Source organism: Eublepharis macularius, chromosome 4, assembly GCF_028583425.1.
Source record: "Eublepharis macularius isolate TG4126 chromosome 4, MPM_Emac_v1.0, whole genome shotgun sequence".
Taxonomy (NCBI): domain Eukaryota; kingdom Metazoa; phylum Chordata; class Lepidosauria; order Squamata; family Eublepharidae; genus Eublepharis; species Eublepharis macularius.
In genome coordinates, this window is record NC_072793.1 from 33,248,389 (window position 1) to 33,275,069 (window position 26,681).

The window sequence follows — 26,681 nt, forward strand, 5'->3', positions numbered from 1 at the left end:
GGGGTTTGGTGAGCAAGAGTACCCTGGGGAGCAGTTTGGTTGGTTGTCATTCACAAGAGTGCTTCCTAGGAAATCAGCCCAAGTTTGACTCACTCTTGCAGCTTTCATGGTTATATTGCAACCTGCACAATTTCACACACAGTCTGCCTCAGCAAAGAGAGGAAGAGGTAATCCTCCAAAAAGTGTCTGCAAAGAAAACAGCTCCAGATAAACTTATAAGGACAAGACAAAATGCAATCTGGATAGGAAATTGAATTCACTCTAGAAAATAATCAGAAGGAAATGACTAGACCATCACACCTGACCACCAACATCAAGATGCAGGGCTAGCCCACCAGAGGGCATATGAAACCTGTACCCTAGAGAGCAGCCCCTTGGAGTTTCCTTCACCAATATGGTTGCTGATGCAATGTACAGCTTTAACCATGGTCCAGCCCAGCAGAACTACAGAATCTCCACAGGTGACAAACCAATCCTTATTTAACAGCAGATCATGCAGTACTAATTCCCCTACAAAACTATTGTCCAAGATGAAGTGGGGGGGGGGGGTTCCTACTATATTGACACGGTGCAATATTAACTTGCGCAATAAGATGTGACAACAGCCATAGATTTTGAAAGCAGACTCGATAAATCCCTGAAGGATTGGTCTAGAAATGGCTGGCCAGTAGCTAAATGGGTCCTCTCATTTCAGAGGTAGCATGCCTGTAAAATTTTAGGATTGCTTGTCCCTTGGTGAGGGGGGAGGCACAGGAACGGGCCTCCTGGGCGGGTTCCCAGCATGACATGACGACATCACTTTCAGGAGTGGCATCATTGTGCAGGCCCCAGGAGTGCTCTCGGGCTTCATGATGGGCTGATTCGGCCCATATGGGGGACCAAATTGGCTCAGCATGAAACTTGGGAGCATGACATCCAAAAAGTTAAGTGTTGGGGGGCTCTTCTTCCACCAGGAGCATAAGGGGACCTGGCAACCCCACAGCATCACAGGGGTGTCACAGAAAGGAGGAGGGGTTTTGCTTTCCACTTGTGGGATTCCTGGAAACATCAGGCACTGTGGTTGCTGTTTGAAAAAGGATGCTAGACTAAATGCCCCTCTGGCCTGATCTGCCAGAACTCGTCTTTCATTATGTTAAGTGTTGGGGAATCAACTAGATTCTTACCTCTTTCTTAGAAAATTTATGGGATAGGTCCATCTAGAAGAAATTAAGAAAACAGATTTTTAGCAACTTACACTAGATCAAGTCTATCCATCCCTATTAACAGTTTTAGCATATAAATAAATGGTTTTTGATCCTTTCCTTTGTGCTATTTTTATTTGCCCAGTAGAACATTGGGATTGAAATAGGATAAAAACGGCAGTCTCCCAGGTAGCACAGTAGCATCACCAGGATTCTCTTGTTAATTCTGATAAAAATAATAAGATCCTTTAGCAAAACATGTAGTAAAAATAAAAGAAACAGAGATAACGGATTGCCTCTCAGAAGCTCTCATCCTTTGATCCTCCCAGCTGCTAAGATCACTGTTCAGATTACATTATCAAGATTTATCACAGACAGTATTTGCCAGAGCTCGCTCGCAGAACCAGCCTTTCATTAGAGGGCTCAGCTTTGGAATAAGAGAGGACCAAACCCAGAAGTGCCTCTGAATGCAGCAGAGTGGAGTTGAAGAGCACAGCATCTGCGTCAAAGTCTAGACACTCCTTCCATCATGTTTATGAAGGAGATCAACCAGTGGTGACTTGGTACTGTATTCGTCTCATAATGCAAGCATGTCATTACTTTTCTTATCACAAGCGACTCTTCTTGTCACTGTAACCATCAAAATTTATTCATGGCACATTGAAAAAAAAGTGCAGTTATTAATCACAGCATATTCTGTGCATTAACATCTGTTGTTGGTGACCTTATGGTGTTGACTGAGTGCCTTGCAAGAAAATCTGCAGTAATCATAACTAGAGATGGGCATGGAACAAAAAAAAAACCAAACCAGGAGGTTCGTGGTTCGTGGGTTTCACAAACCACGAACCATGAAACTGGACCAGTTACGAACCAGTTCGTGGTTTGTGGGGTTTAAATGCCCCTTTCTGGCCTTAACAGCAGCAGGGAAAGGGGATTTTAACAGTTTAAAGGGCCCTTTCCTGCCTTGCAAGTGGCAGGTCCCTTTAAACTATCAGAAAATAAAGGGCTACCCTCGCCAGAAGCCAATGAAATGAGGGGGGGGGGAGGAAAAATCCCACGAGGGGTTGAAACGAGCAATGCTCCAAGACAATAATGCTTATGAAATTAAATCACTCGGAATGACCTTAAGCTCTTGAACCAATTTCATTAAAGTCTATAAAACAAACTTTCAATGCTCCAAAAATTTGAAGTATGCAAAATAAACTTACAATAGGCAACGCCTCACAGCATATATTTCATGGGGGAATACAAACGTAAATTCCATTAGGCAACGCCTCACAACATTCAGGCTAAATGGTTTTACACCGTTATATACAAACAGGCAACCCTACTATACAGTATGTAATACAAGCTAACTATATACAATTGTAATCCATATAAACTACGTGGCAGTCCAATGAGTGACAATAGTGACGCGTTGAAGAGGGGGGGGGCTAGGCCACCCTAGCGTCGTCAGACATCTAAACACGCCCAATCTGGGGCTGGCTGGGGCCGGCTTAAACTATCAGCTGGCCGGAGCAGGGCCCCTTAAACTTCCCAAACCCCAGCCCCCCTACCCCCTACCCAGCCCCAGCCCCACACTTACCTTCCCCTGTGGCACAGTGTCCTTTCTCTTCTCCTGGGAGGGGCAGGAAGGCCGTTTTTGGCCTCTTCTGCCACTCTACAGGCCCCCAGGGCAGCAGAAGAGGCCAAAAATGGCCTCCCTCAATTTGAGGGGCAGGGAGGCTGAAAACAGCCTCCCTGTCCCTCAAATGGCCACTGCGGCAGGGATCCTCCCTGCCGCCTTCCAGCAGATAGTTTAAAGGGACCTGCCCTTGCAAGCCCCTTAAAGGGGCAGTTTAAATGGCCATTTCCCTGGGGAAATGGCCATTTAAACTGTCCCTGTAAATACGACCCAACGAACCAGTATACAGTTTGTGGAAGTTCCATGAAAAGGAGCTTCCACAAACACTGGTTCACGAACCCTGAACCGGCCTGGTTCGTGGGGTTTTTTGGGTCATATTTAGGTTTGTGCCCATCTCTAATCATGACCACACCAGCAATAGTAGTTATATACTAAAAAAATGGGAACCATCTGCCTAAATTAAACTGTTGTGCTGTACTTTGCACAACAGAGGGGGAGAGTAGTTTAAGAATACAGCTATTTTCATTTTGGGTGAGGCTGCTCATACTATTAGTAGAACAAACTTAATGGGTAAAAGTCTGAAGGAAAAAAAGACTCATGAGGGCGTACTTAATGTGAGGAGTCATCAGCTACAGAAAGCTGGCATTAACTGCTGGCTTATACATAGATTGTTAACAGACTGGACAAATTTATGACTAATAAAAGGCACTCTAGGATGCCTGTAAAGCTGGTCTTGAAAATTAACAGGATGTAATACTACAAATGTGTGTTCCGGGAAGTGAAAAAAAGATGTGGCTGCCATGACAATCCATTACCACTGATAGGAGATGTCTGGGTTAATGAGAATATTATATGGATATGAATGATGGGCCTTGGTCCTAATCTAGAGGAGATTTTAGTACATGAAAAATCATAAGGATCTTCTGCCTTAGAGACCCTATTTTAGATGGGAAAGTGGCATATAAATATTTTAAATAAATAAATAGATAAGGCAGGGCTTCCAACCTATAAATTAATCTGTCCCTCAAGAGCAGAATCACACACAACCCAAAAATGAATACCACTCAGAGTCAATTTATGAGGACTCATGGCACTCATACATCATGTGACCATTTTCATATGATGTTTGGGTTGCATCTTTGTTTGGGAGCCTATGAGGGTGTTTTAAAGTCCTGTTTGCTGACACTTAATGCTAAATAATTAATAAAAATTTGACAGAGACACAGATGCTATTACTTTTATTTCTGGTCTTGGAAACAGTAGTATTATAAACACAGATCTGCTGCTGGCTGGGCCCTGGGGAAATTATTCTAGGAAAACATGGAGTGATTACCTAGGGTAAGCAGGATGCATTTATCAAGGGCACTTTAACATCAAGCAATCTGCCCAGAGAAGCTCTCTTTTTTAGAAAGTGATTTTGATAGTATGCAAATCTCCAGTTATACTGAATGTTTAACCAGGACTTGAAAACAGCGAAAATCACAGCACAAGGAAGGGACATGAGGCACAATGCCCAATACTTTTGACATCCCCTTCTTTGGAGTAGAACAACAAACTCTTTGAGGCCACAACTGCCCAAAACAGTCCTGTAACATCTGCCAGAGTCAAGAGTCCTGTGTCTGCTGCAAGGAAACTATCGCCTGTTGCTCAGCCTTTCCTGGATATGAAGTAGTGATATTTGAGCACCAGGCCTGTGTGGGAAGAAGACTAAGGAACAGAGGTGGGCACAGACTGGGGAAAAAACCATGGAACATTTCACGGACCACAAACTTTCACGGACCTCTTCCAGTTCACGGACAGATTCCTTGGTCCATGGTCCATCACTTCTGAGGGCTCTAGGACAGCCCCCTTCATACTCAGAGATGCCAAATGCACAGGGAGTCTTCAGCAGGCTCTCCTACAGCCAGGGCCAGATCTAGCGTTCCCGGCGCCGGGGGCAATGCTTGCAGGTCCTCGCGCACGCATGCACCGCACGCGCGCTCCCGACGCGGCATGATGACGTCATTTTGGTGACATCATCGCGCCGGCGCCGGAGGCAGCGTGCGGGGCTGGGAAGCCGCCTGCGCCATTTGCTTCTCCGCAGGCAAATGGCGCGGTCGGCTTTGCAGCCCCCCACGCTGTCTTTCGCCTGCCCCGTGGGACAGGGGGTGGCCGGCTGTCCCCTCTCCTGCGAGGCAAGCAAATGGCGTGGGCGCCTGTGCTGCCCTTTGCCTGCCCTGCGGGACGGGGTGCGCGGCAAGCCGGCCGCCCCCTGTCCCACGGGCAAGCGAAAGGCAGCACAGGAGCCTGTGAGGCTGCCCGCGCCATGCACCTGCCCCACAGGACAGGGGGCAGCCGGTTGCCCCCTCTCCTGCGGGGCAAGCAAATGGCGTGGGTGCCTGCGCTGCCCTTTGCCTGCCCTGCAGGACAGGGGGTGCGCTGCAAGCTGGCCACCCTCTGTCCCGCGGGGCAAGCAAAAGACAGTGCGGCTGCCCATGCTGCCGCCTGCGCGCTCCGGCAGCTGGGAGCTGCTCCCGGCGCCCCCTCCCTGGCGGCGCCCAGGGGCAGACTACCCCCCTGCCCCCCCTAGATCCGGCCCTGCCTACAGCCACCCTCCAAGTTTGTTGAAGATTTGATTTCAGATGTCCAAGTTATAGACACCCAAAGCAGCTGCCCCCAGGAAAGTTCCATTAGCTATAATAGGAGCTGCAAATGCCTATTGACTTGCATTGGCTCCATTGAGATGCATTGCAGCACCAAAAAATTGCAATGAAAACATGGAATGGATTTAGAGACTCTTCCTCTTAGAACGGAAAATGCTCTGCAGAGGCACTGTTTTCTGTTATTTCAGCACAAGCTTAGATGCACGGCTCTGCTCTAGGCCTAGGGTTGGCAGCCTCCAGGTGGTGGCTGAAGATCTCCCTGAACTGATCTCCAGGCCACAGAGTAAAGTTGCCAGATCCCTTCTGTCCCCTGGTGGGAGATTGGGAGCCTGGTACTTACCCTGCCTCATCCGGGGTTTCTTTCTTTGCGTGCTCCCAGCTTCCATGATGATGTCACTTCCAGGAAGTGAAATCATCACACAGGTCAAAGGCAGCCGTGCAGGGCAATGGGCACTCCGCCATGCTCCCCAAGCAGCATGATTCAGCCTGGGGTGCTGCAGGGCACAATTTAGGCTGCTGTGTCTGCAGGTTCGTACCATGCTGCCCAGGGGGTGCTTTGGAGGGAGATTTCTATGGCATTATACCCTGCTGAGGTTCCTTTCCTCCCCAAATCCTGCCTTCTTCAGGCTCCACCCCCAAATTCTCCAGGAATTTCCCAACCTGGAGCTGGCAACCCTATCTGGGCCTGGAATGAAGGTCCCCAGAGTGGAATGACAGTCCCTGGGAGCAGCTAAACTGCTCTGGGGCTGGAATGACAGCCAGCAGAGTGGAATGATGGGCTCCAGGAACAGATCAAAGGGAGTTGATAAAAGTTGGATCCAGGTGATTTGTGAATGCCAAAATGGGCTGGTCCATGTCAAATTTTGGTCCATTTTTCGGTCCATGCCTACTTCTACTAAGGAAATCTCTCTTAAGATGATTAGCCAATTTTAAGAAGTTTGTTCCAAGCACATGAGGAAAACTGGGGAAAGGAAAAATAGAAAACAGAAGTATAGTCTCTAGCTAATTATAAACTTAGAAGGACATTTGGGTCTTCACCAGTGGTGTAGTGAGGGTTGCAGGCACCCAGGACGACAACTGGCAGGTGGTGCCCCTGCCCGTGCGTGCTCCCAGGACTGTGCGATTAAGAGCCAAGCTACAAGTGACGTCTGACACAGGTTGGACACTTGTCAGCTTCCCTCAAGTTTTGATAGGAAATGTAGACATCCTGGTCTTGCAGCTGTAATGGAGAGCCAAGCTGTAAAACCAGGACGCCTACATTTCCCATCAAAACTTGAGGGAAGCTGACAAGTGTCCAACCTGTGTCAGGCGTCACTTGTAGCTTGGCTCTAAGTCACTGAAATGACATCATCGCACAGGGCATGCTCACCTCCTGGGAGTGCTCCCACGATTCGGACCACTCACCTCCCCACCGGTTACCTGGTAGCACGCTCCTGGCCAGCAGCCGCTGCAGGAGACAGAGGGCCAGCTTGGCACCCAGCAAGCTGGCTGCCCCATCAACACAGCAAGAGACCAGTAGCACCCATAAGACGAACAAAATTAGTGGTAGGGTATGAGCTTTCGTGAGCCACAGCTCACTTCATCAGATGCTCTTGTTCTTTTCCACTGCCACAGACAGACCAACACGGCTACCCATCTTGATCTTTACCTAGGATGTGCGGGTCTTGCTTGCATCACTGAAAAAGGTCGGCAAGTGTAGATGGAATGCCCTTTGTCTCTCCTCACTAAGGTGCTTGACAAGCTACTTAACAGTCATCAAATTGCCAAATCTTTTTACTTTTGTTACATTTCCCAAGTTATAAAAAAGAGTATTGATCAACTAAGACCCTCACAACAACAAAAGGGAGTGTTCATCCATTGCAGAGGTGATTTTTTTCAGGCTTGCCCATTTCTCTAGTCTTATTCTCATACCCACCTCACGCAGCCCCCCAAAAAATAAGATTAGACTAATTCTCAGCACCCTTCTCCAAGAACCAGTGTAATATAGAGACTAGAATATTGGGCTTAAATGTTTGACACCTTGGATCAAATCCCCGCTATGCTATGAAGCCAGTCATTGCCTCTTAGCCTAACATACCTCACAAGGTTGGTGTGAAGCAAAAAATGCTGCTCTGAGCAATTTGGAGGAAAGGCAGAATACAAATTTAAGAGTTAAATCCAACACCCTCCAAAAGGCATTCAACATCTCAAAACCCCAATTGTTACATCCAGCACCTCCAAAAATCTCTTAGCAGGTGGAAGCAGGCCGTGCTATGGAGAGGAGTAGCAGAGAAAGAAAAACAGAAGTATTTGTTCTAGTTAAAATATTGTCCTACAGGAAAAAAAAGACTACATACTTTTCTGCAGTCTCCTCTGGGGGTTTCCCCAATTTGAGTCTCAGTGTCAGACTCCATGCTGGGATGGGCCAGGGAATGCCCAAGATGAGGGGAGGAAGACCTTGCTACTGGAGTGTAGATATGCTTCAGAGTGAAGCTGATCACCCTACCGGCACACTGTTCCTGTCAGTTCACATGCTTAGGAGGAAACCGCATTCTTTATCACACTCTGACCATTGTGACAGCAAACGGAAATGAGCTGAGCCTTCCTTTCACAGCAACAGAGCAGCAATTTCTCAACACGTCCTGGAGTCTTGTATACATCACTGACTAATTCCAAAGAAATTCTCAGTGTTCCGCTGAGGGTACTTTTATGTGGGGAAACCAGAACCAAACAGATGGATCCTAAACAGCATGTGGTGAGAGAAGCTGTGTGGATTTCTTAGCATGCACACCACTGAGCTTTAGTGCTGAAGGCAGGCCGAGACATTAGCAAGCGGGTTCCGCCCTTGCACTTGGTGCTGTTGCAAACTATCTGCCCATCTGACTTCATCCCCTACCCGCAACGCTGCTTTGAGAGGGGGGGGAAGCAATAATTCTGCAAAATTTTGTTTTGACCGTTTCCTGATCTCTCCCAGTTCTTGCCCACCTTCAGGCTAAACATACATTCCATTTACCTTTCTTCACTTACATTCCTGACATTCCCACCATTCCCTCTAAACCATTCAGACTGGTTACGTGCCAATATCAATGAGGTCAAATTCAGAGTAGGGCAATATTTCCTGAATAAGCAGAGTTTTGGGGCCTCTTGTAAAACAAAACACGAGGAAAAAAGGCACTGAGGCTACATGTTTTTCATCAGTACCAAAAATGTTCATAAACCCAGCATTTACTGCCCTTTCAACTGAGCCCTAATCGTTAAAAAACAATCCTCCTGTGGGTGGGTGGGTGCGCAGACATTAGCATCAGAGGGACCTGCAATGAAAACAGTAATGTAACATGTCAGGAAATATGGATGATCTATTTCCAACAAATACAGTTGCCCAGTCAGGCATACTAAAAGAGCCAAGCCAGCCACTGTTTTACCTTTGTTACTGTGCGCTGAGTTTAAGTAGGTTTATGGTTTTGTCAATGATTACCCAAATTTTCTCTAGGAAAAGCAGATCAAAATGTTAATTTTTTCTAACTAATAACGCTGGAACATACAGCACAAACTAACCCTCCAGTAGTCTGTATCTGAATGCTTCACAGCAATTCCCAGACTGCAACTAATTATCTTGGTGTAGTCCAGGGGTGGCCAAACTGTGGCTTGGGAGCTACATGTGGCTCTTCTAGACATATTGTGCAGTTCCCTGAGGTCTCTAAGCGCAAGTGAATGGCAAGTGAACAGGGAGGAATACACGTGAGTCTGTTCAATTGCCAGGCAAGTGTAATTCGTCACTTATAGCTTGGCTCTAAGTATCACCATGGCCATACATTTTATTTTAGTCTAGTTTATTTCCCTCCCTCCTTTTCCTCCTTTCTTTCCATGTCTTTCCCTCACTTTTCTTTTTTCCCCCTTCTTTCTTTCCATGTCTTTCATATCTTCAATAAAAATGTTGAGGTTGCCAGGTCTGACTCAGAAAATATCTGGGGACTTTGGAGGTGAAGCCTAGCAAGGATGTGACATGACTTTTGTGATGTCACTTCCAAGTCAAAGGTCAAGTGATGGCTCTTCCCAAACTCCATTCTTTCCGATGGTGTCACTTACAGCATATTGCATCAAAACCCCACCCCTTTCTGTGATGTCACTTTCAGGATACTCCCCCAAACCCACCTCCTCATCTGAAGTCACTTCAATGCATCATGTCTTGCGGCTCTCAAACATCTGACATTTATTCTATGTGGCTCTTACATTAAGTAAGTTTGGAGGGGGCAGAGCACCACCTAAGATGGTGGATGCAAGCTTTTGAGTCTCTAGCCCTTCTCCTCTGATGTAGACTCAAAACAACATCTCATCCACAGATCTAAATCATTAAAACATGGGAAAAACATCCGGAAGCAAAAACAAGAACACCAAAACTGAGAACGTGTCAGTAAGAACCTTCTTCATCCCTGAAACCCCACGGAAAAGTGCTAGGCTCAGCCTTGGGGAAGAAACTAAAATGGTGACTAGCAATGATACTTCTCTTACTGCATCAGCTCCCCTTACAAAAAGCGACCTTGTAGAGTGCTTAGAAGAGCTTGAATCCCATATGCTAGTTAAAACGCAAAAGCTTGTGGGAGCCCAACTTGCATAATTTCAGCAGGCTCTAAATGAAACCACTAAAACAGCAGACACTGCCATGGAACTTGGTGTCACATTGCAGGAGGAAATACAGAGCCTGCAAAAAAATGAAAAGCTCATGCAGGACAAAATCACTTCCCTTGAAAGTGTTATAAAACAAAATAACATCAGGCTTAGAAACTTTCCAGAATCAGCTGAAAATAATGCTGACTTGATTTTATTAATCTCTGCCTGGCTTGCCTCGGTACGTAAATTAGAGGAAGGGGTTGCCCCCCTCATTGAAAAAGCTTATAGGGAAGGCCTCCCACCCCTGCCAAAATCCACCAGAAGAAGGGACATTATAATAACAATTACAGACTCTAGATCAAGGCAAAGGATCTTTAAGGAGGCACGACTGAAGGGCTTTTTGCTGTATGAAGAAGAAAAAATTCAGGTCTTTCCAGATCTTCCAGCAGCAATCCTAACAAAAAGAAAAGATCTGAAGCTCGTCACAGAAGTCCTAGCTCAAACTAAAATCAAGTACAGATGGGGCTTTCCCTGCAAACTTATTGTTCTGCATGAAGGAGTACGACTCCAAGCAAATAACCTGGATGAGGGCCTGAAACTCCTTGCTGATTTGAATTTGAAGATACAAGAAACAAAGGGAAGCCCCAGGGGAGTCAGACCTTCTAGGAGCTCCAACACAAACAATAAATGGAGCAGGATTCCAATTAAACAAGCATCTCCAATTTAACTTTTTTTTTCCTTTCTACATAAGCAGCCCACTGAGTATTTCTCTTCTAGTTATATCTTTGATCTGTTGTAAAAAATTACCATTGTAAATACTTACTAATGTAGAGTTTGCATTGGGGGGGAGGGGGGGCTCCTTAGCTGTTGCTCCTCTGAGTAAATCTCCCAGGGAATGGGCACGTTTTTAAGTGCCTTTATTATATCTTTTTGTTTTCTTTTCTTTTTCTCCTGGGAGTTAGGCTTCCTAGTGGAGGCCCATGGGGGATGAGGGGAAAGTTGCTTAAAAAAGGAAAAGATTCCTTTTGAGTTGTGTTTCATTAAGTTGGAACTACACAGAATTTTAATATATCTTTATTTTGTTAAAATGCTCTTAAAGAAGAAGAGCTTTGGGAAGGGGAAGGGGTTTGTTAAAAAACTTAGAATGTTTAGACTGGTTTTTTTAGTTTTGTTTTATAAAAGCTTGAACAGTATCTATATCCCAAATCCATTTCTAAGGTTAACAGATATTGAAAGCAGTTTTATAAATTATATTATATTTAGGACTGAAAACACCCCCTTGTTTGAGTTGTTCCTGAAGGCAACCACTAGCCAGAACTACCTCATCATGGTACTTATATTTTATAACCCAACACTGCCAACACATGGCTTACAGTAAAATAAAAGTACTAACTCTTAACTGCAGGGGGCTTAATAACTGTATTAAATCCAAAAGGATTTCCACGTCAATAACCAAAGAGAAAGTAGACATACTGTTTCTTCAAGAAACACACCTTAAGTCCCAAGTGTCTCAGGTCTTAAAAAATAAATGGTTCACCCACCAATTCCAGGCTCCTGGTTCTTCAAAATCCAGGGGAGTGGCAACGCTTATATCCAGGAACGTGTCCTACCACCATTTAGGTAGTTTGTCAGATCCCAGAGGACGATATTTATTTATGAAAGGTAAACTTAATGGGAAAATGACTACTTTAGCATGTGTTTATGTACCTAATAATAATCAGTTAACATTTATTGAAGAAGTGCTTGCTAAGCTCCAAGAGTTTCAGGAGGGGGATATTCTTCTTGGGGGGGATATGAATATCATAGCTAATACTAAACTGGACAGAACACACTTGAAACCAACTAAAGGCATAAAGAAAAACCCAGACACAGGTTTAAGCAAAATTCTAGAAAAATATGATTTATGTGATATATGGAGGGCATTCCACCCAGGCACAAAAGATTTCACATATTATTCTTCTGTTCACAAAATTTATACCCGCATTGATTATCTATTTGCATCCCGCAATCTGCTCAAAAATATCACTTCTGCCTCTATTGGCCAAAAACTTTGGTCAGACCACGCCTGGGTGGATTGTTATTTATTTAATGAGGAGACGAAAGCTAAAGACTGCAACTGGATATTAAATACATCTCTTTTATTAGATCCCGCTGTTCAAAAAGAAATCTCCAAATCATTATCAGATTACTTTGAACTAAACTCTGACTGCGGTGTTCCAGTGGAAGTGGTATGGGATGCATCCAAGGTTGTGATACGAGGTAAATTCATTTCAATAGCTTCTGCTATCAAGAAGAAAAAACTTAAATTAATCACGGATTTGAACCAAGAGATCAAAAAATTAGAAAACAAACATAAGACCTTTGGTGGGAAAAAACCCCTTACAAAAATTGGAGGCCCTCTGCAAAAAATTAGAAACCCTGGAGTGCACTAAAATACAAAGGAACATTCTTTATTTAAAACAAAAATACTGGCAAAAAAATTCTAAATCTATACATATGTTAGCCTGTATGGTTAATCAAAAAAAATCAGCTAGACATATAAACACCATCAGTAACCATCAAAATACCTTAACTTCTGACCCCCTAGAGATAGTCCAAATTTTTGCAAAATTTTACAAAAATTTATACCATACAGACAATCCTCAAGAGAACTCTCTTTCTTTCTTTTTGAAACAATACCCCATTAAAAACAAATTCACAGCAGAACACCAAAAATTTCTAGATCAACCCATAACAAATCAAGAACTACTAGAAACCATCAAAAACCTCAAAAATAACAAAACACCAGGAAGGGATGGCCTGCCAGCTGAATATTACAAAAAATTTGCTGAACAGATAATAAATCCATTAACCAACACATGCAATTTGATCCTACAGTCAGGCAAAATACCTAAATCATGGCTAGAGTCCAGAATTATAGTCATACATAAAAAGGATAGAGATGCAACCAAACCCCAGTCCTATCGTCCCATTTCATTAATTAATCAAGATGCCAAGATCTTCACATCCGTTTTAGCCTCTAGACTGAATAAAATAATAGCTCAATATATTAATACAGATCAATCTGGTTTCATCCCCTCCAGAACCATCACAGACAATATTAAAAAAACAATAAATATTATCAATTTCTGTAAATATACGAAGACTGAATCTATAATATTGGCGGTGGATATTGAAAAAGCATTTGATCGCTTAGAAATACCATTTTTAAAAACAATATTAAAATATATGGAGTTTGGGGACCGCTTTCTTACAGCCATAGATGCACTATATGAATATCCCAAGGCACAAGTCAGAATTAATGGTTACAATTCATCAGACTTCACACTCACAAGAGGCACTAGACAAGGCTGCCAACATGACCTGCCAACATCTTTTCCACACTGTGACACTGAGAGATCTCTGCCTTTTGGTGCTACACCTCTGAAGATGCCAGCCACAGCTGCTGGCAAAACGTCTGGAACTACAATGCCAAGACCACGGCTATACAGCCCGGAAAATCCACAACAACCAAGGCTGCCCATTGTCACCCTTGCTTTTTGCTTTATCCATAGAACCACTAGCAGAAGCTATTAGAGCTGACCCCAGAATTCAGGGTGTCAAAATAGGGACAAAACCCCATGAAATCTGTCTATATGCAGACGACATGGCAATCTATTTAACAAATCCTCTAGACTCTCTCAAAGCTTTAAACAATATTTTACAGCTTTTTGCCACTATTTCAGGCCTAAATATTAATGCAGCCAAAACTGAAATATACCCCATTTATATTAATACTTCTTCCCGCAAGGCCAAAACCTCATTTACTTTCAAATGGTTAGAAAAACCTTGGCGCTACTTAGGAGTTTTAATCCCAGAAGACCTGGAGGACCTTTTCAAACACAACTATACAAACTGGATAACAAAATTGAATTTATTAATTCAGAGTTGGAACAAACTATACTTTTCGTGGTCTGAAAAATTTGATCTGATCAAATCTATTGTGCTTCCACAATTTATTTTTATTTTTCAAAATCTACCTATACATATCCCAAGTAAGAATTTGAAATCCTGGCAGACATCTATAAACTCTTTCATCTGGCGAAATAAAAAACCCAGATTAAGTTTTTCTATCTTATCTCGCCCATCTAAACTTGGAGGATACGGCTTGCCAGACTTAACTGGATATTATGAAGCCATCCAAATGAAGAATATTATTGCATACCTTAATTCAGACCAATCAAAAGATTGAACAAGCCTTTCTGACTTCCGTATCTATGGAAGATTTAATCTGGAATACTCCTAAAGAGAGACCAAACCTAATCCCAAAGCTTCCACTCTTAAATTCTACCTTACAAATATGGGACATAAAAAGAACATCATTAGTCCCCAACATCTCTCCACTATCTTCCTTTTTACAACAAAAATGGTTCATCCCAGGCAACTCTAAAGAATCTTTCCCTTTGTGGAGAGCACTAAAATTAACAAGACTATGGGATGTTACCTCCAAAAATTTTCTAAAACCCAAATCCCAATTGGAGTCATCAACCAACATCAAATTACCATGGTTTGAATATTTTCAGTTAAACCACTTAATTAATAGCCCAACGATACAAGCACAACTTTAAAAAACTCATACTGATTTTGAAAAACTGTTAATTTCTCGTAGTAAAAAAGAAAAAGGTCTCATCTCTATTCTTTATAAAATCCTAAACTCCCAAGAGTGGAGTAAAAAAGGAAACTATCAGCTTTGGTGGCAGTCAGACTGCAATACAATTATTTCCGACTCACAATGGGCACAAATTTGGTCCTCAAAACTATGCTCCACTAATGCTATTAATATCAGAACAACCTTCAGAAAAATCATGCACAGGTGGTACCTAACCCCACTCAAGCTACACTACATAAATCCTTCATACGACCCACAATGCTGGCGTGGCGGCAAACAAACAGGCTCTTTTTTCCACTGTTGGTGGAATTGCCCTTTGATTTCATGTTACTGGAGCCTGATCTTCAACATGATTGAGAAAATAACTGGGTATGCCATTCAACCACGTCCTGAACTTGTTTTCCTTAATTTGTGGGGAAAGGAGGACATCCCCATAATCCGAAAAGATCTGATTTCAATTATGATCAGTGCAGCCAAAGCCATAATCACAAAATCATGGAAATCCAAAGTCCCACTCACAATACAGCCTTGGATTAATAAATTATGGGCATTTCTCACAATGGAGAAAATCACAGATTGCATCTCAACCACTGAGAACCAGAACTTCCAATCCAATTTCTATGAGAAATGGTGGCCTTTTCTGGACTATATGGAAAAGCAAAACAAATACTTGAAGTCAATACCTGACAATCTCAAAGTTATAGCAATGTATTAAATTTTATGTTCTTTCGTTGTCTTTACCACATATATTGTAAATACTGCCAAGGCAATTGATACGCTGTCTCGAGCACATGTTTATATTCATACTGTTTATATAGTTATGTTTTTTTTTACTATTGCATATTGTTAAAAAATTCAAAAATTAAATTTTTTTAAAAAAGTAAGTTTGGCCACCCCTGGTGTAGCCCAACAGCACAGTTGAGATATATCCTAATGGGGAGTTCCTACACTTTCAATTTGACACTTGCACAATAAAACTAGAGGTAAAGAAGTGCATTGAAATAGTAAGCATAGATTCACATCAGTGAAGTCCTGACTGCTTTGCAGATCTCTAGGTGCATCAATTTACCTACCTATAAACACAAGAAAGCACCTAATATTTGGGAAAGATTAAGCCTAAACATTTCTTACTAATATAAAGTAAAGATCAAGTGTGTTTCTTTTCAAAGAAGGCATTAAATTACATTTTCCCTAATGGTTTCTATTTCTTTTTTAGTCAGAGTTACCAAATAATATTTTTTTCCACATCGGTTGCCAAAGTGACTTGCTGTCAACCAACCACAAAACCCAAGGAGTGAATTTGTCATTCACAATCCATAACATGACAAACACTCCTCTTTGCTGCTAATGATATATTAGACAATATAAAGAGACTGTTGTATTCACATTCAGTGTATTTCAGAAACATAGTTCTAAATATTACGTGCAAGGAAAACCTGATTAGACCATGTGGAAGACGCAACATGATGCTGGGATTTAATAGTCTTGTGAAAGAGATTTCTTGTGAGTCCTTCTGTCTCTACTTGTGTGCAGGTATCAAGAAATCCTCTTTTCTTAATGCATTTGGTTTGTGTGTGTGTGTGTGTGTGTGTTTTAGTTGGCAACCCTAGTGAAATTTGAGGGGAAGACTGGGAGGTGCATTTGACCTCAGGACACATTCAATGACTCCCAATAGCAACTGCACACTGTTTAGAATGTGGGGGGTGAGGACCAATCAGGCTGCATACACAAATGACTTCTGTGTTCCAACTGTCTCGGGGGGGGGGCAGGATGACTTGTAGAATGCTATGAGCCCCAATCAGCCTGCATATGCAAATGACCTTGAAAGGCCCAATCAGGGAAGAGTGGCTGAGCTGGCAGAGGGCGGGGGCGCAAGCAGGCAGCAGCCTGCCAGCCACATACAAAGGGAAGGTGTATTCCTTTGGGAAAACACATTTTACCCCTTTTTACCCCCTTAGGGGGTGAATTTCTTAAAATCCCCTCTTAGTGGGTGTTTACATCATGAAAGGAATGTTCTCCTGAAATTTCATGTTTCTCAGTTCAGGGGTTTGGGTTGGGCATTGATGAGTCAGTCAGGACACTTGTCTTTATATAGAGAGATTTGCCAGCATTGTTTGTTTGCCAGAATTGTTTTTCTTTCTTTGGTTTTTGGTTCTTTTGTTTGTTTTGCACAAATAAATAAATAAATAAATAAATAAATAAATTTTTAAAACCATTCCTGGACTCTCACCTCCAGTAATCTGTACAAGTAACTTTGTGGGGTGGAGTTGTATAATATTCCAGCAAACAACAAAAGACCAAACTATAAACAGCAAACAAATTAGTGACAAGCTATGGAAATACATAACAAAACAAATGAAATGCTCTTTTGTACCTTACCATTCCAAAAGCATTATTGATTGTTCATTAACCTTATCTAAGCTTTGAAAATTATTGCTTATGAATCTCTGATAGCACATTAGTTTCATTAGCAGCGTAATATGCCAAATACAATTAAAGTAGTTATTTCTATGCAAGGGACTTTCTCCAGTTTGCAGCTATTGCCATCTTAGCATCTGTAAGTACACTCAGAACCAGCTCTATATCTGAAAGGGATAATGCTCTTTCTAACTTATTTCTAACTTATTTCTTTTGGGCTGAAAAACACAATTGGACTTTGTGGCCATCACATCATACCCTTACTTAACATCATAGACCAAAGGAAACAGTATGCTTTAATCTTGCTAAACCAAGATTTGGGATTCCAAAATAAACCCTTGCAGAAGTATGTTATGTTAGAAGGATGTACAGTAAATATAAATTAGTGTATATATTCAGATCCACCCACCCCTGATCCCTTGCCCTTTTGGCTGATATCTGCCCAAATTGTTCTAAAAATAGTGTTAGTTTATGTCAGGAGCTCTTTGCATTAATTTGCATATGTAAATTTGACTCAGTCAAGCTGGGATTGAATAGAGACTATGAATGGTTATCTCATTATCAGAAGTAACTGACTTCCTTAACAGAAGCAAACTGATCTCCATATCAGAAGCTACTATTTGCATCTACTCCGCCCTCCCCTCTCCACCTATATATCTGACCAGTTTCTTCTTGCTCTCCATGCATCTGACGAAGAGAACTGTGATTCTCGAAAGCTTATACTACAATAAAGTTGGTTAGTCTTAAAGGTGCTACTGGACTCTTTTTGATTTTGCATTATAAGAACAGCCTTGGAGGAACAGAATTAGGAAATACTCATGTTGCAATATTCATCTCTTCTTCCATCTCAAAAAGAGCAAAAAGACTTACTGCATAATATACATGTTTCCTCCTACACTAGCCAAGCTGTTTATCAAAAATGACCTTGTCCCATATTCAGAACTTACATGCCTCTGGCACACATTTAATAAATGAAATAGCTTTGACAGATGCTAGAAATCAAAATATATCATGGGTGGGTGAGCAAAAAGAAATCCTTGTAATAATTAATTCATTCTAGGTGGTGTCACCTGCCCGCTCAACAGGGTTCCTGTGTCCTAAATAGTTACATGACAGACCTTTGGGCAGGGAACTTTCTTTTCTTCTATTAAACTGCAGTTATAGGGAAAACTGCACCTGCACCTTTTAATAGCTCTAGAGTAGGCAAGGAATTCACAACACTGGAGGTCTGTAACAGAAAAAAATGGTGGAAACAGCAGTTTATTGAAAAGGCTACTACCATTCTGTGAATATTTCTTTTAGTGCAACCACTCCTGACCCTTTCAACTGTTGCCCTGTTATGCTAACCCCCTCCCTGAGCTTTGAGGAGTCATGGGGATAACATTCCAGGGCAAACCAGGCAGTAACCCCACCTCCAGTCCCTTCAGTCAGATCCCCAGAGCAACAATGCAGACACTCACAGCCCCACTAGGATGCCTGCAGCCCCCAACTCCACTCCGCTCATCTCCATATGCAAAATTAGCTGTACCTTTAGACTCACACATTGCCAGCAAGTTGCCATTCAGGGGACACCTCTTATTATTAGCTCCCATCCAGAATATATTAGCTAATCACCCCTCACTGTCAAGCAAGCAGTCAATTTAATCCAGCAACCAAGATCCACTACTACGAGCCAAGCTACAAGTGACGAATGACACTTGAACGGCAAGTGAACAGACTCACGTGTATTCCTCCCTGTTCACTTGTGCTCCACTTGATCACTACGTGGAGTGCAAGTGAACAGGGAGGAAAACACGTGAGTCTGTTCACTTGTTCAAGTGTCATTTGTCACTTGTAGCTTGGCCCTAAGTCTGTGCAAGCCTCTGAAGAAAATCACAGGCAAAAATCTTCCATCACCCCAGAATACATTTCAGGAAACAAAAACTATTTTGATGGTCTTGCTGAAGATACTTGTATAGATTTCAAGAGACACAGAGAGAGAGAGTAGAATTTTTTTTTGAGGAATGAGATTCAAAGCATGTGGTTTCAAGGGAAGGCTATTGAGACTGCACACTACAGAAATGTAAATTAGTTCAAATTGTCTCTGTATTATAATTCAACATTCGACGTTTTAAGATAAGCAACCCAAAAACATTATAGATCAAGCAAACTGTTAAACTTTGAGACAAAGAAGGTTTTAAGTATTGATATATTTTTTTAAAAAAAAATCACTTCAGCTTTTTAAGGGGAAGGAGACTGATGGTCCACAGTAACTTGCACTGATCTGAAGCATATGAAAACAGAAAAAGTCGTACATACTCCAACTCAATGCATAAGGGGTTTGAAGCAAATCAGCTTATGGAGCTCAATAGGACATATTCGCCTCATTTTCTTTAGATTCTGTAACCAGTTTGGTCTGTTTAGGATTGATCAAGTATACAGCTGTGATCCTAAAACATATCCATGCAGAAGTAAATTCCATTAAAATTCAAAGACTCTTCCACAAAAATGTGTGCCGTAATGACCTGCAACATTTGTCTTCAATCATCCGGGGGGGGGCATTTTTACCCCATGCCATGCAAACATACTTTTAAAGTTGCTTTAAACTTATTTTAGAAGGTACTTAAAGGTATTTGGAAAAACCCCTTTTAATGGATTTGCAATGGAATCTGCACTGGACATATAAGCTAAGCCCTGCACACATCTTGGTACTAAAATCTCTTAAGCCATGTTCTCTTTTATTGATTATCTAACATTAAAAGATATCTTTTGAGATTATTTTTAAGGCTACCCCTTACTTACCTCTTGCCTTGATTGTGTTCTGGTTCTGCCTTTCCTTTGACTTTATCTAGAATAGTAACCTAGAAAAACATGAATAAGATACTTTGTTAAAAAAAAAAACACAGACACACAGAGAGAACAGCTTCAAACATGATTCACTCCTCCCACCCCCAGTCTTCAGTCAGATGGTATGGGGAAGATTAAGTTAAATGACTATTATGCAAGATTTAGGTGTTTCAATATCACTTCTCTGGAAAGAATGAGGTTGACATTGTGGAAATGGAAATCAGTTTCATAATATCAATATTACAACATACAGATACAACGCTGTTAGAATGGAAAGAGCTCCATCTAGTACAAGAGCAAGATTCAGGTCCATTAGCACCTTAAAGACCAAAAGATTTCCAGAGTATGAGATTTTGAAAGGCAAAGCGGTCTATGTCAGATACATGGAGTCGAAAAAGGTAGGGGTCTTTATAATCAAGAAAACTCAAAAAACTCATCCCCTCCCTCAAATTACTTTCAAAAGCTCATACCCTGGTAATCTAGTTGGTCTTTAAGGTGCTACTGGACCAGAATCTAGCTCTCCTATTACAGACCAACACGGCTACACACCTGGAACCATCTAGTACAGTTAGTGTAACAAGAAGGTAGCAGTCCAGCAAGGCCTGTTCCAGCCAAAGTACCTATGACAACGGAAGTCATTAACCAAACCTCCAGATATGTAATTTGCCCCTGACACATTCAAATATATAACCATTTCCCTGTTCCAACTTCCCCTTCCCAACTGCTTTAAGTCTCATAAATAAAATGTAGCCACAATACGTATACCATATTTTCTGTACTGGGGTTTGAAGCAAGCAGGAAATTTTCAGTCAGGGAAACGCCACTGCTCAGGGGCAGAGGGGTGGGGAGGTGTGTGAGAAAAGAGGTAACTACACTTTCCCTGAGCCATGGCCTCAATCAAGCTTCCTCCAGATTGCACAGCTCGTACTAATCATGGAACTTTCATGTCTAATTTGTCCAATCCCATTATTCATTTAGAACTACTAACTGGACTGTTGACCAAAGGCCTCCAGACAAAGATACCCTCTGCTTCCCTACCCATCCATTTGTGGCCATGACTACTATTTCTACAAGTAAAACATATCAGAGTAGCAACTCACCCTCTGGAATGCCTTGTAACTATACTTGCAGCAAATATAGTAACAGACGTCATTTGGTGGCTACATAACTTTTCTAGTGATAGAGATTTTTTTTGTAATAGTATTCTGCTTCCAATTTATAAGTCCCCTACTACCACTTACCCACATATATTTCAAGACACCAAACCCAGTGATTACAAAAGAAAAATGGGTTTATCGTTTATAGAATAAGCCCATGACATTCTCCATTTTAAGCAGAAATGTGTAAGGACCAGAAACATTGGAGGGTTTTAAGTACCCTCAGCACTTGATTGTTTACAGAATAATTGTTTTGTTTACAGAATAAAAGATCAGAAAGTTAGTATAAACAGTATAAACAGCAGTATAAACAGTAGTGTAAACAGAATTGTATTCCTCAGGATACATGGCACACAGCAAGCCTGATAGATAGGACAATCAGATCTCACTGTCATATAAGCATGTTAAATGTCTTAAGCCATACTTCTGTTATGGCTTAAAACCTCCCTGCATAACTCCTTATCCAAGGCTAATACTTAGTTGCAAAGTGAAAGCAAGAGAAATTCTTGACATTCTCTCCTCACTGTAGGGCCAACTCGACCTGCTGACTTTGCCTCTTGTGTAAGAGTTCAGTTTCAATAGAGCTCATATAAGTGAATGGTCCTCAGAAAAATCCCTTTACATCTAGCATGATATGTTGCATGATAAGATTAAAACACCAGTATGTTCAAAGCAATATATTGTTGAACAAAACAGAAGAAAACATGCAGATACAAATTCAGTCGAAACTCTGCATGCTTAAATTCCAGTGAGTTCAGGGTAACGTTGCTATTTTCCCTCTGGGAGTGGGTATCTCCCACCCCAAGAGGACCCTTGAGTGTGAAATAGTGGGCCGATTGCCAGCATCTCCACATCTGGTGCACCGTGACATCCGTATATTGTCAGCAATGTATTATGTCACTGGTGGAACACACCCACATGTCACTGTTTGCCAGTTGGCAAGCCACAGTCCAGAGCCATAGATAAGGTTTCAACTTTGTGTTGAGAAATTCCTGAAGATCTGGGTGGTGTGGTGGGATTTGAGGAATAGACAGACCTCAGCAGGGTATAATAGTTTTGAGCAAATGCTAGAATGTTGCCAGCAAAGTGCTGACATCATTGGCTGTTGCACCAGTCACTTCTGGTTGTACCACGGGCAACAAAATAATGTCACCAGTGTGCCCCACCCACTGGTTGCCAGCCTCATGCTGGCATCCCTAGTTCAGGGTCAGTAAACACAGGCTTTCATTTTTTTCCACATTAAGGTTTACATTTGTTCAGCTTGGCATAGCTGTACATCGACGGTACAATGTGTTTCCTTCAGTACTTTAGTGAAGGTCAACCTGGCTATTCCATTTCAATAATTTTCAATTTCACACAAAGTCACAGAGTTATGTGGTTTGCGCACAGTCAAATTGAACTACCTAGCTAAGATTTTTGCCCAGTACCATAGGGCAGTCCCCGATCTCAGCTGATAAGGGTTATTGATAGACACGGGCACGAACCAAAAAAAATTAACGACTCTGCGGTAGGGGTGTGCAATTCGGTATTCTGATTAGGTTAAAAAAACCGAATCAGGGCCATTTCGGTTTTTTTCAGTATTACCGAAACTTTTTCTGAATACTGAAAAATTTTGGTAATACTGAAACAGAGATTGTCGAAATGATTCGGCCATTGTTTTCAATGAGAAAACCTTCTCCCGGCTTTCCGGGAGTCTGGGGGGGGGGCATTTTCTGTCCAAATCACACCAAACTTGGTGGAGACCTTCTCCTAACTCTCCTCTAACTACCCCTAAGTTTCAGAAAGATTGGACTTTGGGGGGCCATGTTATGCCCCCCCAAATAAGGTACCCCATCATCCTACACTCTCCATGGTTCTCTATGGGGAAAAACAAGTCATCTTTCTAGGTGGCTTGGGGTGGCATTTTGCAAGCAAAATGCAACCAACTTTCAGGGGACCTGCTCCCACCTGTCCTCCCACCCTCCACCAAGTTTCAGGCAGATTCCACTTTGGGGGGCCATTTTATGGCCTCCCAAAGAAGGTGCCCCTATCCACCTCCACTCCACTATTCCCTATGGGGGAAATAAGAGAGGCTTGTGTGGCTAGGGGTGGCATTTTGCATGCAAAATGCCCCCAAACTTCAGAGGACCTCCTCCTACCTGTCCTCCCTCCCTCCACCAAGGCTCAAGCAGATCTCACTTTGGGGGGCCATTTTATGGCCTCCCAAAGATGCTGCTCTTAGCCCCCCTTCTCCATTATTTCCTATGGGGGAAATAAGACAGGCTTGTCTGGCTAGGGGTGGCATTTTGCGTGCAAAATGCCCCCAACCTTCAGGGGCCCATCTCCTACCTGTTCTCCCACCCTCCACCAAGGCCCAAGCTGATCCCACTTGGGGGGCCATTTTATGCCCCCCCAAAGGTGGTTCTCCTGCCACACTACTTTGTCTTTCTACTGTGGGGAAGACTTCCACACCGCAGAAACACATGGGATTGGGGCTGCCAATGGACACAACCACAGTCCACCTGCACCCAAACTGCCAAACACCACACACACCCTCCACAAAACCTAACCTCCTAACCAAAACCTCCTCCTAACGCAGGAGGTCTGTGTTTGGCCGTCAGAGCTGCCTATCAGGGTTTGCAGGGATGAGATTGGAGTGCCTATGGCTACAGAACACCCTCTTCCCCCTCCCTCCCCTGGGTGTCTTCTTCCAACTTGTAACTGCTTTGCAGCTCCGTGGTTGGAAGGAAGACCTGCCGATCAAGGTAAGCTGGGCTTCCATTCGGGTTTCCAGGGCAACAGAAGGAGCGCAGACAGAGTTCAGGCATTCCCCTGGCTCCATTTCCAGGGGAATTGATTGCTAGCGCCTGAATGTCTGGCTTCCCGAACCGTGGCTGAATGCACTGAACCAGGCTTCTTCCGAACAATGGTTTGTTGGACGAGGACAATCACGAACCACCGGATCGCAATTGCATGATCGCCAGTTTAGTGGGTTTTTGAAGTTCGTAATGTGGTTCGTGCCCATCTCTAGTTATTGATATCTATCCAATTTTCATGGAAATAAGATAACACATTCCAGAAAAGAAGACATTTCCACAGGACCCAAGGATTGTATATTCCAAGGGCACAGGTTAGCTTTTTATGAGCTGAAATCTTCCAGTAAAATATAAAAATGCAAGGCCGTGTTCACCCCAAGAACTTAAAGGCAAAGACAAGTGGCTTCTGACCAAAATATTTCTTGATGACTCAGTCACTCTACGAGGCCTGTGGGCCAGAGTTAAGAGACAATATCAGGAGAAAGGCTTGACCTCTATGCCATTTGTTGGCCATCTGAGCAACAGGTTATCCACCGGGTGAAACAGGTTGTTGGACAAGAAGGACCACTGGTCTAATCTCTTTTTGGGATGTTTTTATTATAATGGTTTTGCAATTATACCATGACTAACAAGGCTCTTGAATTATAGATGTTGTTAAAGATGGGTGGCAAGGGCACTGCAGAACAGAAGGACGTAAACGTTTTCTTTTTGCGGGTTCTAAAATTCCACTAGCCAGAATTTTGAGTACTACTAAGAATTGTAAGAAGAGAAGGCAAGAGACAAAGAAGTGCTAGGCAGCTTAAGAGTACTTGCTGTGTATCTTTCCTAGTTCCATCTTCCCCTAGCACACACACACACCCATGTCCTCATTCTGGAATAAAGGAACCTGCATGGACAAAAAGTCATACCACCTAAGGAACTAAAGAGAGAGAACTAAGGGAAGTTGCCACCATTTTTCTTTTCCACCAACAGAGCTTCACCTGGCCCAAGAGTAAAATAGAAGTAATTTTACCTGGCTTTCCATCCTCACTGCAATCCCCCAGACCTTTTTGAGGTTTGGCCCATGTTAGTTCAACAAATTCCAGAATCAGATTTTTCCAGAGTCTCAGGGGTTGGTGGTGCAATAATACAGACCCTCCATAGCTTGTGGGGAAGGTTGCCAACCTCCAGATGGGGCCTGAAGATCTCTCATAGTTACAACTGATTTCCAGATGACAGAGATCAATTCCTTTGGATAAAATGGCTGCTTTGGAGGGTAGACTCTGTGGCATTATACCCTGCTGCAGTTCCTCCCCAGGCATTATGCCCTGCCCTCCCCAGGCTCCATTCCCAAATTTCCAGGATTTTCCCAACCCAGGCCTGGCAAGCCGAGGTGGAATTCTGCCTCATGATCCTGGAAGAGATATGCATTTTTATTTTAAAAAACACTATCAAATCTAGTTAATAATTTTTAGCATCTAGATCAGCGATGGCGAACCTATGGCACGCGTGCCACAGCCAGCATGCAGAGCCCTCTCTGTGGACACGTGAGCCAGGGCTCATTTGGTGGTGTGAGTTTTGGCTCCACCCACGTGATTCCTTTTCCCAGGGCTCATTTGGAGCCGGAATGCACAGGAACAGCGTTCTGGTAGGTCTGAAGAGAAGTCACATGGGTTTTGGCCCTGCCCACATGATTCCTTTTCCTCCAAGTGCAAACCGAGTGGTGCTGGGCTTCAAAGGAACAGTAAACTGCTTGGATTCCTTCTGCTCTGCTCCGTTACTTTCATTTGTGACTGTGGGGGGGAGGGGGAGAGAAAATGAGTGAATGAGTGCAAGGCAAGTGGTGCTGAGCTCCAAAGGAACGCAAGCTGCTTGCATTCATTCTGCTCTGCTCCTTTACTTTCATTTGTGACCAGGGTGGGGGAGCTCTTTTAAGACAAAATATGTTAATTAGTTCGGACAACTCTATGAGTTGTTGTTTCTAAACTAAAACCTCAGTATTCAGGTTTAATTGCGGTGTTGGCACTTTGAAACAAATAAGTTGGTTTTGTGTTGCAGTTTGGGCACTCGGGCTCAAAAAGGTTCACCATCACTGATCTAGATGCTAAATAAAGCATCTTGAACACTTCCAGTGTTCAAGGTGATTTATTTTATATATGTTTATTCTCTGCTTTCCTCCCCAATGGGAACCAAAAGCAGCCTACAACATCACTCACCTTTCTTCCATTATATCCTCACTGCAACAATCCCGTGAGGTCATTAGGCTGAGAAAGAGTGACTTCCCCAAGATCACAGTGACTTTCCATGGCAGAGATTCAGACCTGTGTCTCCTAGATCCTAGTCTTGCACTCTACCCTCTACTCCGTGTTAGCCTCATATACATAATCTTGTTACAAACCATAACAACTAGCCTGTAAGGTAGTCTGTATTACTAGTGAAGCTAAGAAAGAGTGGCTTGTCTTTGGCCTCCTAATGGATTTGTGGATGAGGTGAGATTTGAACCAGGGACCTTCCGTATCATAGCTCATTCACTTAGCCACAACGTCCATCTGCATTCAGAACAGATTTTTCTGAATACGTGGACTGGTTCTTAAGTAAACAAAAGGCAAATTCCCTTCTTATCATAATAACAAAGAGTATAATGACACATTAAAGACTTTAAAAGTTGCGGCAGAAGCATTTACGAGCTGAAACCCACTTCATCAGATGCATGATGCCTTACACTCAGATGGCAGAGAGATATATACAGAAAGGTGCAAAAAGATTATAATAAAAAAGTGGCTAGACAGTCCCATTTTTCAGAACAAGGTGTCCGAGCACAGTT

At 42.7% G+C, this 26,681-nt stretch overlaps 1 protein-coding gene across 2 annotated transcripts in view; it reads right to left on the reverse strand.

The window, feature by feature from the left end:
• Positions 1-19,946, reverse strand: part of UNC13D (unc-13 homolog D) — a 79,365-nt gene extending 59,419 nt beyond the window's left edge. The window contains exons 1-2 of one of the 2 annotated variants that reach the window (XM_054975248.1): positions 19,882-19,946; positions 1,164-1,196 (exon numbers count right to left, since the gene is read on the reverse strand). In XM_054975248.1, the coding sequence (XP_054831223.1) occupies positions 1,164-1,196 (33 nt within the window). In that variant the 5' untranslated portion in view covers positions 19,882-19,946. Of the gene's footprint in view, positions 1-1,163; positions 1,197-7,783; positions 7,860-19,881 lie in introns of those variants that run through there. The other variant, XM_054975247.1, reaches the window with a different exon arrangement.
• Between the last annotated feature and the right edge of the window lie 6,735 nt (positions 19,947-26,681).